The sequence below is a fragment of the Phocoena sinus genome, chromosome 10 (assembly GCF_008692025.1).
Source record: "Phocoena sinus isolate mPhoSin1 chromosome 10, mPhoSin1.pri, whole genome shotgun sequence".
In the NCBI taxonomy this organism is placed as follows: Eukaryota; Metazoa; Chordata; class Mammalia; order Artiodactyla; family Phocoenidae; genus Phocoena; species Phocoena sinus.
Window position 1 is genome coordinate 22,880,257 of NC_045772.1, and position 18,378 is coordinate 22,898,634.

General features: G+C 39.8%; 1 protein-coding gene across 18 annotated transcripts in view; it reads left to right on the plus strand.

Annotated features, from left to right (window-relative positions):
* The window catches only part of ANKS1B (ankyrin repeat and sterile alpha motif domain containing 1B), a 1,217,724-nt gene that overhangs the window by 1,156,572 nt on the left and 42,774 nt on the right, over positions 1-18,378 (plus strand). For all 18 annotated transcript variants that reach the window (XM_032645644.1, XM_032645646.1, XM_032645647.1 and 15 more), the window contains 2 exons: positions 4,054-4,182; positions 6,098-6,169. In XM_032645644.1, the coding sequence (XP_032501535.1) occupies positions 4,054-4,182; positions 6,098-6,169 (201 nt within the window). The remainder of the gene's footprint in view (positions 1-4,053; positions 4,183-6,097; positions 6,170-18,378) is intronic.

The window sequence follows — 18,378 nt, forward strand, 5'->3', positions numbered from 1 at the left end:
GAAATAAATACATACGTATATGCCAAGTAAACAAGGTTTTAATCCATGGCCAAATTCTTGGACTGTTAAGAGCATTCAATACGTGAACCTAAAGAAAAGGTTTTTCTCTAAGTATTTTAAGCTTTAAAGAAATATCCTGAAGATATTTAGTAAGAGGGCCTTGGATCATTTTAATTTCTCTTCTGCAATTTCTTAAGCCTTTTATAAAGCACTGCCAGTCACTAATAATTTACGGTATGACAGGCTTTTACCCCAGGCTTTTTCGATTTTACTTTGTTATTCTAACTAAATAGTATTGCTTCATTGTAACCCATGTTTAGATCTACTTTTCAGTAAAGATAAGACTTGATTATAAACCATTATTTCAGGCAAAAGACTTTTTAAGTCTGTTTGATTTTTATTTAATATTTAACAAGCATTTTTAACTGGGAAAGTATTAATGTTTTAAACTTACCTGAAGAAATACAGATATTATCTAGATATGAATGTACTATTTAACAAGAGCTAATACCGGGCTTCAAAACTGAAATTATTTTATATGCGAGGCAAAACCCCTTCTTTGCTTTTTGGTCTCTACAGCTCCTCCATATTATCACTGCTCTACCTCTTTCCTCCATAGCTCATTCCTGCTGTAATTCAGCCTCCAAAAGCATGGGGACCTAAGGCACCCTTGTTCTCCGAGCACTTTTGTTTTTACTGTCCGTCAACCAGGTGAAGCTGGATCCCACCCCAAGGATCAAGGCCACATCTGCCCTTTACAATAGAGTAATGAAGAGTCCATCCATTCCCACTGAATTGATTCCAAAGAGAAAAATCAACACGTACAAGCAGAGTCTTCTAAATATTCTTAGATCTAAGGTTAAAAAAAAAATCAGTTGATGAATTTCCAGGAAGAAAGGAAAATTATTTCCTTATAAATTCAATTTTAAGAACACTTTTCCCTCTGTTTGAAAACGAATTTCTGGAAATAGCACTAAGTATGACAAAATTCAGCTTCTATTTCCAGAAAGGTAGATTCAGTCCCTGTAGGGAATTTTTAAAATATTTGGACTGGAGCAAAGTTTTCTGGGCCTCAAAGAAAATGAAGTAAGGATTCTGTTTCTCTTCCCTATAATTATCTGCCCCCATTGCACGTAGGGAAAGTGTGTCAGATCACTCTGGATTCAAAGCAGTGGTTTGTGATTTCTGGACAAAGTGGAGTCATAGGAGAGCAGATGATGGCGCTGCCTAAACAGATTAAATGGAAGCACCACTAATTTCTTCAAGTGGTTATCAAATAAGAGATGGAAATGATCTCCAGACCGAGGTGCTGTGTGCTGGGGCTTGTCATTCCCAAAATGGCTGCTGCGACTCCTGTGGATGATGTAAATATTTGCATCGGCATTCTGCTTTCAGTATATGTGGAACTCACACTGAAATTCAATTATAAAAGTGCCTGAGTTAATTCAGCAATTAGAGAATGAGTTTGCATATGATTTGCATGCTTAATGTACGAACACCTCAAATTGTCCCCATAACCCCAGCCTCACCCACCCATCCCCACCCCTACCCCCCAACCTTTGCCCCACAACCCATGGTACCCCCAGCTCCTGCCATGTCTGTTCAGGCTTTTCTGAAAACTGCCCATTGAGCTTGGCCAAGGTGAACCTCAGCTAAATGATGACAGGGCTAACGTGAAGATTGGATGCTTGCTTTGGGTTGTCACATCAGCAGACACTGGGTCGAAGGATCTTTTGAGGTCAACCAGCTCCTTTTGTATCATTCCGCAAAGTTGTGTGCCAACTTCTGTTGTTCCGTTAACAGTGTTACCTGTGACTTAAATGTACAACACCTGTTTGCTATGTTGTTGCTTTATCAAGGGAGGGGGGAGAACAGGGGAAAAGGTTAATGGGGGGAGATTAGAGGATGATTTGCTAGATGCGAGGAGAGCTTTTAGTTAAGAACTCACAGCTGCATGTTTCCAGAGTTTTACCTTATTTAAAGGTTATTACACTCAGCTTCAAAATAATATTGAAATTCACATATTCTGCATTTTTAATTTTATACTGGTTTTTTTAAGACCAAATCACAGCCAGTTGAAATAAAGACTGGAGAGATAATAAAGATCCAAACATTTGAGAGAGAAGGAAAAAAAAAGATCAAAATAGGAAGTCAGAGGAAAACTTACTCCTAATTAATTAATTGCAATCAGTTATTGCTTTCACGAAATAACAGTTTGTATAAACATGAAGAAAAAACTCAAGAATGAGTCAGGGATGGGTCATAAAACATAGGATTTCTGTTTAAAAATGCCAAAGTAAGTATTCCAGGTAAAGCCTTAACAATATCAACAGACGGGAGATGGGAGAACGGAGCCCCGTGAGAGTAAATCAGCAACTAGAACAAAACTAACACACAGAGTAGCTCAGGGCAGAGCGTAAGAGACGAGCAGAGGGGTTCTGACTGGTCACACACTCTGGTGAGAAGCCAAGGAGATACTACGAGGCTCACTTTGCTCTTCCCGTGGTTGGGAGTCACCCGTCTTAAGGAGAAAAGCTACAGGCTCTCTGCTTCGTGAAAAGGCTTGTGCATTCCTCTGCCTCTATGACAAGGCCTTTGCATTCCTAAGGGGCTCTAGAATTCTTTTGTTTTTTAAAGCCAGTTAGAAATTTCCAGACAGCAAAGCCTATGCCTAACCCTTTCCAGTAATGACAGCCACCTCATATTCCTCCTAATGTAAGTCCAAACTGCACAGAAAAAAAGCGGAATGGTAGTCGTCTTCCCCAAAACACACACCCTGTTTAAGCTATTCCTGGAGACTTGGGGCTCTTAATCTTTTAAACTTTCTAGAGCATTTCAAAGAATTTAATGAAAGTTACGGACCTTTTTCTCCCAAAACATACACCTACATCCAAAATTTGGCATTCTTATCCCAGACTTCTTGAAAATCCTCCTTAAGAAATCCTAGTGCCAACCCGTTTGCCAGTACTTCTGTGGAACTTTGTCTCTAGCCAAGGTTTTATTTGGTTTTGGAGCTCATGAGACCTCTTTATACTCTTCCAGCTCCTGAGAAAGGTAATTTCTCATAATTCCGTAAGACCAACCAAATCCAAGTTAGAGGAGAGTGGCTTTGGAAATCTGCCTGTTGTCTAGATTGAGTTATGTCCAACAAAGAACCAAATCTTGAACAATCAGAATCTTTACGAGGGAAAGGAGTGAGAAATCTCCCAACACAGGCCTTTGACTTTATAGATGCTCATACTAAACCATTACAGTAATAAAACATATCGAGGTTAACCTCATGGAAAATGATAATTAAAATGATAGAATGTCCTTCTGTCTTAGGTCTGTCTTTGTGGACATTTATGTACTATATGATATACCAGCATATGGGAATGTGCTTGTATTTGTGATTAGCATCCTCAAGTACATGCATGTGCATGTATGACCAAACCTGGTATTTAAATATTTATTCTTCATTCATGCTTTAGGTTTTCTGAGGGAGCTGGCTGAGTATATCCAAGACAACCACAGTAGTATTGTATTGATACAAATGAATTCAGAGGAGGGAAACTAGGTATCTTCCATTAGTATATTTTTCTTCTAAAATTCTGTTTAGTGTCACACCTACTGTATCTTTTCTCCAGAGATATAAAATTATTCAGAGTACATGGTACATGTCCTAACTGGGAACTGAAATCGATGGAACTGTGTATTCTGAATGCAAAAGCAGTTCAAACTAAAAATTTCAGTCAAGTTTAAAAACAGAAAAGTCTTTCAAAGATTGTATGTTCTTTTCTGTTGGAACAGAAAATTAGTAAATCATTTATGAATATATTCATGTTTTATTTTAAAATTACTTATCTTAGGGTGTCGTTCGAAAAATAGAATAGGTCAACTTCTTTCATACCTCAAAAATTAACTCAGCTTTGGGAAGACATATAAAACCATAACAAACATATAATATACATTTGCACATTTACAGCACACAGGTATAAGATGAACTCAGGCCAGCTATAGGGAATGAACTTGGCCTACTGCTCATGTTACCTCTAGAATAAATGTGATTTTCAGACAGGAGACTGGGGAGAACCTTCCATTACCTTGCGACCTCCAAACGAAGCCACAGCCTCAACTCCAGTGCAGTACTGGCAACACCACCCGGAAAAGCTCATCTTCCAGTCGTGTGATTACAAAGCTTTTGTAAGTTACCCAGAATTCAGTACTTGGCTACCAGCAGGGATAGAGGGTGCATTTCTAACCTGTTTACTTTTATATTGAAGGTATCCCCAAATGTCCATCACTGAAATTCCTAAAATGTTTTCCCCTTCTCTTTTTTCTTAAAGTAGCCTTCTCACCACAGAGAAAGTCCAAATAAATAGAGCTTTATAACCCTGTTAATCTTGTAAGCTTAAGGTCTGTTTTGTCGTCTTATATAGTTGTATATTTTAAATTAAATGTGATAAACTGCTATCTTAAAATGGAAATGAGTATAAATATAGCACATATAGACATTTCCACTTACAAATCTCAAAACATTGGGTCTACTGCTCTATATAAATACCAGATTCTTTTCATTGTCATCATTTGGATTATATTACAGTACTGGGCTTTTTTTTTTTTTTTTGAAATAGGAGAGAGAATCAGGCTTAGCTGAGAATTGTGAATGATATGAACAGGTAGATGTTCAAAAGATACCATTGGTTTGGGGGCAGGTGGTTGTCATGACTACAGCAGGGGAAGTGGCTGAACCCAGGACAGAGCGTTGAAACTGTCTCTCTTTAAAATAAATGTCTCAATTAGGACAAAGTTTCCTGATACCTTAAAAGATAAGGATTTCACCACGATCATTTTCCTTAATTTGATGAAGATGTGGATGTTCTGATTCTCTCACAGCAGTTTAGGCTTTTTTTTCATTCTGTGCTCTCTGCACCTCTTTAACTGCTTATATTTTGAAGCATTGGACTCATTTCAATAGTGATCTTCCCAGAACCGGGGGATTGAAATGCCTCCCTCCTCCAAGGCTCAAATGCCAAATCCCTGAGCAGGGCTTTCTTGGAAGGCTTTGACCAAACCCTCTGCTATTGTGCCCTTGCACAGCCTCTTCAAGTCAGGGACCTCCCGGGTCGGTAGGACTGATTCCCAACCCAGTTTTTGCAGAGTGCCAGGGTCTCCTCAGTCATGTCAGGAAAATAATTATTTTAATGCACTCTTTTAAAAAAGACATATAGAGCTCTTTCTATTTTTTGAAGGGAATTAGAGAAAAATGATAAATGGAAAGAGCCCCGTTGAAGCTTCAAAAGGTTGAAGGGGAGTCAACTGATAGAAAGACAAAATAGACATTTTGCTAAAAACTATTTCCCCCCCCCCCCCCCACACCAGCCAGAATTTGAAGCATGCGTGACGATTTGTACCAAGGCAGTATTGGAGCCGATCACCTAACAGCAAAGTGGTTGGTCATTCCTGGGAGGAGACATTCTCATCCTTCTCCTGCCCCATTCAGCCCCTCCAGTGTCAGTTTGCACCAAAGACTCAGCTCTCTGGGCTGTGGAACAACTGTGAATGACATTCCCCCTCCCCGCACGCTCCCAGCCTGTTCTCAAGTGGATCAACCACAGGGCACACAGCTGTGAATGAAAAAGGTCCAAAACCGCATCTCTGCCTCAGAACAGCCTAACATTAATTACCTATGCAGCCAACTAAGTCCAAATGGGGTGCATGTTGCTTAGCTTCTCAGCTGTCTCATACAACCCTGTAATTACATAGATAGTGATGTGATTTATTTTTGCAGACATAGCTGCCTCAAAAAACAAGGGAAAACATTTTTAGATGCCCCCGTTTTGCAGTTAAATATGATCTGAAAGATGGCGTCTTTAGAAACTGCTACAGTTTTATTATAAAGAGCAATTTACAGCTTTCAGAACTGTGCTTAATTCTGCTGCATTCTCTCTATACGTGCATTTATTTGTTAGAATTAGTTACCGTTCGTTTTTAAAAGTTATGCAGCAGCCTACAGCCAGCACACCTGGCCAGTAGTACTTCTACAGTCTGCTTTTAAATTGCTACTCAGATTTATATTCTGTTTTTCATAAATCGTTAAATTTTTTTTGTATTTCAGTATTTAGGTTCTATGCTGATAAAAGAGCTCAGGGGGACAGAATCAACCCAAGATGCTTGTGCAAAAATGCGGGTAAGTTTGCCAAACCATTTTATTTCTAGTCACTGAAATACTAAATACTGGCTGTGGATACAGATTGCCACTTTTCAAATTACTATTTTCTTCATCTGTTGGTCTGCTGAATCACATTGGTGTTATAGAAAAAGGTGTTTGGGTTTTGTTCATGTTTTTATATTTGAGCTTATGTCACTGTAGTTTGAGCTGATGTCTATTTAATTCAGTTACTCTTATTTTTAAAGATTTAAAGTAATTTTATATACATTGATCATTCTCCAGATTAGGAGAAAAATGACCTTTAGTTTACTACAAGAAAATGTTTTAAGCACCCACTTGACAGTCGGAGAATATTTATTGGAAAGACTGCCAACTAACTAAAAATTAACAAATGGAGAATATTGAGAGCATATTATAAAAACTCATTTTCCTTATGAGCCTTCTTAATTATTCATTTTTTAATGTAAGAAAAACATTCAACTCTGAGCTGAATCATATAAGGACACAATGTCGACAGAAACGGCAATTCCAAATGCCTGTGATTGGTGGCTGCTGGGTTCTGAGGAGTCTGTATTAGCCAAGCCGATTCTCACTCACACTGCAGATCCATGTGACCTTTTTCTTTCATGTGTCCCTATTCTTCTTCCTCCATAGCACATGTGTGGAGGATATGGTGATATCTGACTAATGATACAAATTAAGAATATCGGACTTAGTCCATATAGCAACTAATCAGGGTCAAATTTAAGATCATTAGCAAGTGGACCCTAACTTTTGTCATTTATTTTATATGAGCAGCTTTTGATGGGAAATACTTAAAAGCATATAATTTAACAGTTACAAAGGTAAACCTGTAATGTCCATTGCTCATGAAAAGCTCAATACATGTGAATCTTCATGAATTTGACACCTCAGTATGTAATCGTCATTTTAATATTTTGATCATTTCAGTAGCAGAAAAACTGAAACAGTTATCCTTCTATTTGATGTAGTTATACTTAAATTGTCAGGACCAGTGAATCTTTATCCCAGGTACTGTTCAGATGAAAAACACTGTGACGCGTGCAGCAACCCAAGTTCTAGTTCTGTTGCTGCTTACTTGCCTTAGGAGTCAGTTTTTAGTCATAATAATAATAACTGGTAGCATTTACTGAGTAGTTACAGTGTGCCAGTCTTCTGTGCTGGATACTTTGAGTGTTCAGCTCATCCAGTCTTTACTACAAAGCTATAAAGATGAGTTCAATTGTTGATCCCATTTTGCAGATGGAGAAACTGAGGTTTAGAGAGCTTAAATAACTTTCTCAAGGTCCAGCAGTGAATAACTTGCCAATCTGGGACTGGGTCTGTCTGACTCCGGATCCCAAGCTTTTAACTACTGTATTCATCTGCTTCTTCTGGGCCTCATTTTCTTAGAAAGTAAGGACATTGGACTGGATGCCCATTAGGGTTCTTCCTGGTTTTATAATACTGGGAATCTTGTATACTAAATATCTATCTGATCTAAATTATGTCACCAGTGAACAATAAGAAATGGGAAAGGTTTTCAGTCATCAAGCCTCATAATAATTTTAGAGCTATTTATGAAGATGTCTAAGAAATTAACTTGGCATCTCTGACTTAATACATCTGAGTCCAGCCACTTCGATGTGGTAATGAGCACAAATAGCGCATAGAGCACATAGCACCATTTAAAATACACCAAATCTGTGATTTGAATTTCGGTCAATTTCTTAAACTTAAGTGGATCTGAAATTTCATTTGGATAGCAATAGCAAAACCATTTTAATAGTCTCAGTGGAGAATAATTTAGTTAAATACTTGTCTGTTGCTTAAAATGAAAAGGCCATCTATTTAGAAGCCAGTCTTCTGTTCTTTGGGGTGTTTATCCAGTTTGCTGCCCTTGGTGTTATTTTGGGTAGTTTGCATGAAGATAAGAACTTTATTGCTTCTTAGGATATCATAAACCCTTATTTCCCATCTTGATTAAACAAACATCAGTCTTTGATACAGTAGCTGAAGTTGCACTCACTGGGTTCACCAGAGCCTTTCAAAACCAGAAGCGCAGATTTGATCTGTTATGTGGAACTACTGAATTGTGAATTAGAGCTCTCACCGACTAAAAATGGTGTGGGTCTCAACTTGCAGTTAATGTTCAGTTTGAACGTCCAGTTGCTGTTTTCTGTCTTTTCAACATGGTTGCATTTCAGCCAAAAGTCCCAGTGTAATCCAGTCTCCCCAGGGGAAATACTTGAGGGCACAGATGGTCTTAAAATTGATATACCGTAATGTCACTGGGCCAAAGTATGGTGCACTAAAACTTTACCTGGTTTCCTCTTTCAGTTCAATTGAAAAAAAAAAAAACAAGTTTTCAATCCAACAGTATGAATTTTAGCTGAAATTAAAATTTCTTTCCCAGTAAGAAGTAAATCAGTGTAGTTCCTTATTCTGAGAACTATTTCCTTAAATGTGTTTTGTTAACAAAGATGACTACAATTCGGCTCCTGCTGTCACTGAGTACGATTCAGTGGAGGAGGCCAACATGTTAACAGTAATTCTAGGAGTAGCAGAAGTATCACCGTAGAGGTGTCTTCATGTTGCCATCAGGTGTGGTCTCCTAAAATCAGTTTATTGGGATTAATAACAGTTAACACTTGAGAGCTGTGGCCCAGGCCCTGTACATTAATTCATTTAATCATGAGATGAGTATTGCTATTGTCCCCACTTTCCATATGGGGAGACAAAGGCCAAGGAAGGTTAAGTATCTTGCCCAAGGTCACCCAGCCAGTGAGTAGTGGAACCAGGATTTGAACCCAGGCAGTCTAACTCCACCACCCATACTCGAATCCCCAGGCTGTACCACCTCTCACATGTGCCAGTGGAACGTTTATTGTCCTGAATTTTAAAATAGCTGAAAATGTGGATCATTTTTGTTGATAAAGAAAGAACTTTAGGAACCCTCAAAGAGTGTGTAAGATGAGTACCAACTAAATTAAACCATTTAGGTAACAAACATATGTAGTAATTTGGGCTACATTCCAATGTACTAACATAAATAAAAATTTCAGGAGTTTTTTTTGCATCTTTAGCAACTATAAATGTTTTTTTCCATAACACTTACTTTAACACGTTCAGTTTGCCCCAGCAGAAACCAAACACAGTTTTCCCTTCTCTGATAGTCATGATTGGTTATTTTCTGAGTTTATCTAAACCTGTTTATTCATCTCTAAGGTCCCATCAGTTCTGAAATAAAGATAATTCTACACTACTCTCCTGGTGTTCTGTTATACACCTATGATTTCAATTAAAAATACGCCATAACTAACAGACATGTGTGAGATGATAGTAATTCATATCATTCTGCAATATGGAATCACTTCTCTCTTTGTTTGTTCAGGTTAACCAGTCTCTTTCCTCTTCAAACTGTCTTAAGATTTTTTAATTAACAGACTTAACTTTTAGAGAAGTTTTGGGGTCACAAGAAAATTGGGCATAAAGCAGAGAAAGGTCCCTCCATCACCTCCACCCTCACAGTCTCGCCTATTACTAACATCTTGCATTAGTGCGGTACGTTTGTCACAGTTATGAACCAATATTGATATATTATTATTAACTAAAGTCCATGGTTTACATTAGCATTCGTTCTTTGTGTCATACAGTGTTTTGGGTTCTGACAAGTGCATAATGTCATGTGTCCACCATTTCGATACCGTACAGAATAGTTTCACAGCCTAAAAATCCCCTGTGCTCCACCTACTCTCCCCTTCTCTCTGCTGCTACCGTAACGCCTGACAACCCTGACCTTCTTGTTACATCCACAGTTTTGTCTTTTCCAGAATGTCATGTAGTTGGAATCATACAGTATGTAGCCTTTTCAGACTTGCTTCTTTCACTTAGCAGAATGCATTTAAGGTTCCTCTGTGTCTTTTGTGGCTTGATAGCTCACTTCTTTTAATCACTGAGTAATATTCCATTGTATGGATGCACCACAGTTTGTTTATCCATTCACCTATTGAAGGCCATCCTGGTTGTTTCCAAGTTTTGGCAGTTATGAATAGAGCCGCTGTAAACACTTTTATGCAGGTTTTCATTGTAAGATTCCCCCCATCCCCGGAAGAATTATCTTCTGAATTGTGTTTAGTGAAAAAGAATCAATAGAAACTTGCAAGAAACCCTGATCATTTTGTAAGTAAAATTACAGTTTTTGCTGTATCTTTTAGAGTTTTTTTTTTTTTAAAAAAATAAAAGCCTACGAGACTATCCATGTCTTGATACTGAGGCATACTTTTAGGAAGGATAATTTCTATGAATTATTTTGCACCTTAGTGGTACAACTGGGCTGCTTATTTCCTTTCCCATGATAGCTTTACAGACATGTCTATTTAAAATTAAAAATTTAAAACATATTAGTAATATGTCAGGAGTTGTGACAGATATCCGTTTAATCTGAACACATTCATTTCGTGCTGCCTTTATGTTCCTGGTTGGGTTTTCCAGCTAGATTTGGGCTCAGAGCCAGAGTCTTCCTTTCTAAAAGGGTTCCTGAGAGGAATCCTAGCTCTAGGGTCCTGAACACGATCCTCCCCTAACATATTCCCCACAGAACATGGAACCTTCCCTCTGTCACACCTCACATAACACTGTGTGACGTCTGGTCGCACCTGCCCTGTGCCCCTTAGAAGGCAGGAACCGTGTGTGCTGTGTCCCCAGGGTCTGCTGATAATAGCTACCTTACGAAGTAGCTGTGATGGTTCCATGAAGTAATGCCTGTGAAGGGTCTAGCTCAGTAAAATCTTAAAACACGTGACCTCTTCCTCCAAACGGTGGAAAAACTAGTAAATTGATGGATAGATTTGCTTTGGATTATTTCATTTGTTTTTCCCCACCTCTGATGGGGTCCTTACCCTGGTTTTCTATGTATACAGTATGTATGAGAGTATTCAGAAACTTAGGGACCCTGCACTCTTCTTTCCAATTTTTAAAGGTCATTGCCTAAAGCAAGAAAAAAATGAAGGAACACTGTAGATACGATGTTGTATGTAATTTTGCATTTCATATTTAGGGGAGGTAATTTGTTCCTAATTCTATTGGGAGTTGCTTCTTTTAACTAATGTGTCCACAGGACTGAACTTTACAAAGCAATAAATAGATTGCTTGGGCCTTTCAGTTCTCTTTGGCATGATTAGCTCCCACTTCAAGATTCTAAGAGGTACAGTGTTTGGTGAAGTGAGGGATTTGTTCTGGCAACAGGAGGTCCTACTATTCCATTTTGCCTCCCTAGACTTACTCATACCCCATCCCCTAACCCTGAGTTTTGCCCCAGGGAATATTTATCACTAATATATAGCACTCTCTCACTTCCCTCATTAAATGTACCACAAGGAAACATCTGCTACTAGAAGAGGTAGGCCATTCTATTCAATTTAATACTCTGAAATCTGACTTTCCCCTAATCTCATAGTTGACGGTTAGAAATAGTAACAGGTGTCACAGGTGTTTGCATTCAAGGACATTTCCCTTAAAAAAAAAGAAAACAAAAGAAAAAGAAATATCTGTTCGCAACTATAATAAGGTAGAAATCGGCCTTTCTGATGTAAGAAAGGAAATATTTTAAAATTATGTTTAAGTCAGGAATAAGCAAATCTTCCCAGTGTACTTCGGTTTTGGAACCTCTATTTCCCAAAGGGCTTAGACAGTTTCACCATGGTTCAGACTTCTTGTTGAGTCTGTTCCCTTTAACTTTATATGATTTTTAAACTTTTAATCTGGAAACAATTCTAAAGTTGAATTTTAATATAGATTTCCAAATAATCATCTGTGCCTTGGTTGAAGTGTGAAGACCATCTTTTTTCTGTGTTTGCAAGGAAAGAAATTAATGAGAATGGATTGGAAAGCTTGAAAAAAGGTAGATTTTAGAATCAGGTGGAAATGTTAAATTAAGAGGCCTCTTTCCTTAGGAGAGGCTCAAAGTGAAGTCATGTTTAGTCCTTCTGTCCTCATACAAATCCCTTCTCTGAGGAGCTGTCATTTTCAGAAATAATTTCAGGGACTACTTCTTAGGAACCAGGCTGGGGAAAAAACCTAAGAACAACTGTTTTTTAAAAGTTTCTGTTGCCCGAGTTTCAGGGAAGAATCAAGTTTTATCTTTCACTCTCTCAAAAGTACTGCACGAGGCAGGTAAACACAGGTCTAAGCCCTTGAATGTGGTGTGTGTGTCTGTGTGTGTGTATTAAGATAGCAATACACACAACGAAACAGCTGCCCTTCTAACCCCTGTCACTGTGCTTTGCTCGTGTGTACTTTTTGCTTCGTGAGTATTGTATTTTCCTAGGAGTCTACCCAGTGGAACACCAAACGGTCCCAATCACCGTATCCCATATCATCTTCATATCCCAGTTCTCTTTACTTTTTATTTTTGCTTTTATTACTCTCGTTACTGGCTTTTCTCCCATGTAACACCCTCACTGCTCCACATCACTGAAAGATGTCATGTGCCTCTTCTGTCTTTAATTTCCACTTGTCTGAAGCCCTCTTTCTAAACATAGTGAGTCAGTTGTTTTTGGTTCAGATACATTGTTCTGCTGAACATTCCCTGTTGCAGCCACCATTTCACTGCAGTCCGAGTATGTTCCGCAGAGATTATTCAGTTACGCTGACAGATTTTGATTTTACTTCTGCCCTCCTTTGCCAGTGGGGTGCTGTGCTTTGAAAAGCTAAGGGAAAGCATTAATCCTCAGAATAACGGTAATAGCCCAAATCTATTGATGTTCACTACATGCTAGGCCCGGAATTATGTCATCTCACAACAGCTCCACAAAGGAGTTGCTATATTAACATACCCATTTTACAGATGAAGTAACTAAGACAAAGGGAGGTTAAAATACCTAGCCACATAGTTTGAAAAGGGTGGAGCTAAGACAGAAATCCAAACATACCCTCCTGTGCTCTTACTGTAGTGAGTAGAGGAGGCCCTGGAGGAAGGAGCTTATCACTGGGTCCCTTCATAAATTCAGGATGACACCACACACACACACACACACACACACACACACACACGCTCTGAAGCTGTACTTAAGTGTGATAGACTGAAAAAGTCCGTGTGTTTTTGCACATGTTTACAGTTGACTTTTCTAACTTAAAAAATCTTAAATTTTTTAAACTTTACATTTGCTTCTTACAAAAGCAATACACATTCATTATTATTCAACTTTCAAATAGGGATATAGAAAAGAGAAATAAAAACAACTGTAGTTTTACCACCCAGAAGTGGTAAACACCCCTCTGTTAACACCTCATTTGTACATAATCCTCCAGACTGATTAGTTATGCATTTACAGGCATCACTTTTCTACAAAAAATGGAAATATTCTGAGGCTGTTTATAATCTATTTTTAAATACAATATATTGTGAAACATTTTTTTTCCAATAACTGTTCATCCCCAATATTATTTGCACTGGTTGAACAATATTCCAGTGCATAACTGAACCAAACTTATTTAACCAGTTCCCCTTTTTGGTCATTAGGTCATTTTCAATTTTTTCCAATTATGACCAATACTTTGGGTAACATCCCTATACCTCAGTCTTTTGCAGCTGGTCTGATTATGTCTTTAGAATAAGCCACTAAATGTAGAATGACTGGGCCAAAGAGTATACACATCTTGAAACTCTGGGTAAGTATTGCCAAACTGCCTTACAAAAACATTGTTCCAATTTATACTCCCAGAAGCAGTCCAAGAAGATGCATTGATGTTTGCTTGTCACACCTCTCAGGGGCATAACTTAATATCTTGGATGTGTTCCTAGTTGAGGATGAACTGGGGAACTTTTACGAGAAAACATACATCTCCAGCATGACCTCTGGGCTTATCAGCTCTATCTGGTCAACATCTATTCTAGACATAACTCTAGAATCTGTCTTCAGGACCCAAACTCTTTATTTTATGTGCAGAATGTTTTATACTTTCCCAGCCCCCGAGGAACCAAGGGTGAATTAAATACTACTTGTTAATTGCTCTGAAGACCAAGAGCTGCAGCTAACTGCTAACTAAGGATTTTTGGAAATCACTTGTCAAGTGGAGCACAGTGTGTTTTGATAAATTAATGTCTCTCTGAATTAATGTTAAGATGCAGCACAACTGAGTCTATACGTGTAGCAGCAGAGAACAGTTCTGACAGTGACTTTCAGTCAAATTGATCAACTGCAACTTTAGAGCAGAAGTTCTCAAAGTGTGGTCCCCAGACTGGCAGCATCAGCAGCATCTGGGAACTTGTTAGAAATGCAAACTCTTAGGCCCTACCACAGACTTACTGTCTCAGTCTGTCTGGGCTGCTGGAACAAAAATACCGTATACTGGGAGAAATTTATTTCTCATAGTTCTGGAGGCTGGGAAGTCCAAGATCAAGGCACTGGCAGACTTGGTATCTGGCGAGGGCACTTTTCCTGGGTCATAGATGGCCGTCTTTTCACCATGCCCTCCTGGCAGAGGGGGCAAGTGAGCTCTTTCAGGCCTCTTTTATAAACACATAATCCCATTCATGAGGGCTCCACCCTCATGACCTAAGCACCTCGCAGAGGCCCCACCTCCTAATACCATCACATTGGGCATTAGGGTTCAACAAATGAACTTTGGGGGGATGCAAACATTCGGTTTGTAGTGCTTACTGAATCAGAAACTCTAAGGGTGGCACCCAACAGTCTGTTATTTACCAAGCACTCCATGTTATTTGAATGCTCTCGAAAGTTTGAGAACCACCTCCTTGGCCCACTGGGCATTCCAGTAAGGCTGCTGTGTAGATAGGCTATCCTGGTAGAACAGTCTGCCACAATGCCTGGATACCAGCCAGGGCCAGAGGAATAGAGATAGAGGGCATTGCTTTGTGCTGTGCAGACCTGGCCAGGGTGTGTGAGTTACTCCACAGTACAATAGCCGAGTCTTATGCCGGAGGAGGAGTTTGAATGGCTGCTGCTTGCCCACTGTCTGTTCTTGTCACGTGGCCTTACTTAGGCTCTGTATTCACCCAGCCTTTGGGTCAGAGTCCTTGTGACCAGAAAAGCCCTTGAGAGGTCATTTACCCTCATTTTCCAGCCAAATGAGACTTACCCCTAAGTCATTAGGGATAGATAAGGGAAACTATTATTAAAGACCAGATGGAGAAACTTCCCAGCTGTCCCTAATAATCATTCTGTCCCCTCAAGAAGTCTTTCCTTCTCATCTCACTGCTTGCAGTTTGAGCCAATCTTCTGTTGCCAAAACGAAGTCCTAACCCTTTCCTCCTTGAAGCTGAACTTCACAAGATCTGTGACACGTTTGCCACACCATAGGAATCTCTTGGTGCATCTCTAGTCACATCCGTGGTTCTCCTCCAAGTTCTTCAAAGGCCTCCATGCCTGGCTCTGAGTACCTCGGCTCTCTGAAAAGTCTCCTGAGTTCTCCATGTGTCGAGAGGCTGGGACAGTGGTCCTTCTTTATAAAACTGGCTTCTTCCTCGTCGCTGTACGTGAATTCATTTGCTCATTCCTTTAACAGTCATGGATTTCAGCAGCTTTTAGATCAAACCCTAGGAAATTGCTGATATTGAGCCATTTTTGACCCTTAAAAAAAAAATGACAACTTCATAGGGTTCACCTGAGACCATGTGCTAGTCATTATAAGAGAGACAAATCGAGAAAGGTGTGCGCCATCCTCAGGTGCATGAGGGGAGCAGACAGCCCCACCCCAGAGCAGCGGACGCCGAGGGACGGCAGAGGCTCACAGAGCAGGCGGGGGAGCAAAAGGAAAGCCGTCCCGTCAGCTGGGAGGCCAGAAAGTGACTTTGAAACTGAGCTTTCCCCAGAAAGTGACCTTGAAACTGAGCTCCAAAGGGTAAGAGTTCATGTTAAATGGCTGATTTGCGGTCTGTTTTTTCTCTCTTAATAATCCCCGCAACGTAGCTGGTTTTGCTGCATACAAAATCACCACAATATTGCTTGTTTGGTGTATTTTTTTAATCATTGGAAAGTCACTTGAGGCTACCAAACATAAGTGTTTGATCCTATTTTAATTTACTTGCTGAAACTGAATATAATAATTAAGTGTTAAAACTAAGGAAAATATTATATGGCAAAATTAATAGTTACGGGGCTTCCCTGGTGGCGCAGTGGTTGAGAGTCCGCCTGCCGATGCAGGGGACGCGGGTTCGTGCCCCGGTCCGGGAGGATCCCACATGCCACAGAGCGGCTGGGCCCGTGAGCCATGGCCGCTGAGCCTGCGCATCCGGAGCCTGTGCTCCGCAACGGGAGAGGCCACAACAGTGAGAGGCCCGCGTACCGCAAAAAAAAAATTAATAGTTATAACTCAGCACTGAATATCTAACTAGAAAGCGTTCTTAGGGTAGCCGTGTGTAGGTTAAAATATGCTCTAAGTTGGATGGCAGTAGACCACTGGGAAATCTGTGCCAGTCTGTGCTTAAAATACGCCAGCAGTTATCGGGGTATTGTAAGAATGAAGAGTCAGTGACCTCCTCCCCGCGGACTGCCTCACTGTTTTTCCTCTCTGTGCTGATTACTGGGCACAGTTGATTCCTGTTAAGAGCATAAATGTCACTCTGGACTCAAATCCAACATTACAGCTCACAGCTGAAGTGTTTCCAGTCCCAGTTATAAACCTCTTTGCTCTCTTTCACACTTGTGAAAGTCCTGCTCTGAGATGCAAAGGTCCCTGCAATCTCACAAGGATATTCTCATACTGTTGATTCTGCATTAGAAAATGAGAAACTATTGATATTTTCAGGGTGTGCTGTAAGGCTAGAACAAAAGCTCAATGGCAAATTCTTACTTGATACAAATATTCCAAGCAGTTCATAATTTGTCATTTAAAAGGAAAAGAAAAAAGATGGTGAGTTTTTGGATTCACCAAGGTTGATTCATTCCTTGGTGAATCCAAAAATCCCTCTTAAAAAAAAAATGCTCTGAAAGTGTTGTTACTTTTCCTATTAAGAACAATATTTCAGGTGTCCACCTCCAGATAGAAAATTATCCCTGTTCTGTATGATGCTTAAAAACAATATAAATCCAAGTGCTAAATAAAGGACTGGCTTTAAATTGAAGATTCAAAAGTTGCATGTTATTTTAGGTTTCAGAACTGTAACATCTCTATATAAATACTGTTTCTCTTAGAATAATAAAAGGATGGTCATCTTAATTCAGGAAATTGTGAAGAACGTACAATGGAATATCACTATATTCTTTAAGCTTTCAGTAGGAGAACAAGACGCTGCAAAGGTTAAGTTAATTGGGGGCATCACCCGCGAGTATGTAGCTGATTAGGTATGCAGAGGTCCTCATTACAAATGAGTCTCTCCTGTGAAGCTGGCACTGAAGGGAGGGGCTTTGAGGACTCTGGGAAACCTCAGAAATTCCGCAGAGTGGGGCATAGTAAAAAGCAACTAGAAACAAAAGAAAGTTTGCCCTGAGCATTTTACTGAGGAAATGGGCCTGAAGAAGAGAATTCTGTTTATACAAATAAATAAAGCTTCAATGTTTAACATACACATATGGGAGTATTCACCATCCAGAAACACAGCAAAGCATGAAGATAGGTCATAGAAACCAAGCTGCCTGAGAGCAGATGCTTTGTAACCTGAGCAGTGGTGTCCAGACTAGGTGCCTTTGTCCCTCGGCAGGAGAAGAAGGTGATTACAACACTGAAGAGAAGCTGGGGAGGGTGGGACTTCAGCTGCCTGGGACCAGGCTGAAGCTCCGAGCTCACATTTTGATATCTGAAAAGCCTTCCTAAAATGAAGCACTTATTGGATTTCTTGCCTCCCTGGTTAGCCAGTGAAGACTCAGTATATTTACCTTCTTTCTGTGCGCTTTCATCTTTCATTTATGTGTGAATAGACCTCTCTAAAGCTCTGTAAAGTACACCGTCAGAAAATCCTCTAGATTCTAGAGTCCAGAAAGAGGTTGGATCTGTATCTCTTATAGAAATATAATCGCCTTAACAGAGGTGCTTTACCCTGAAGACCTCCCACAGCCCCTTTGAACTCTGCGGCTGGCCAGATCCATCATCTTTTTATCTTGACTCAGTGGAAGAAGAAGTACAGTTTGGGCTGCAGGTTGGAACCTGTGGCCACCCCCAATACAGCCTGCATCGTTGGGACCCCAGTGCGGCCTCCAGTTAGGAAAGCAGGGATTCTTGCCACCCACGGAAGAGAAAGAAATGACCATCCTTTATCTTTTCTTCTT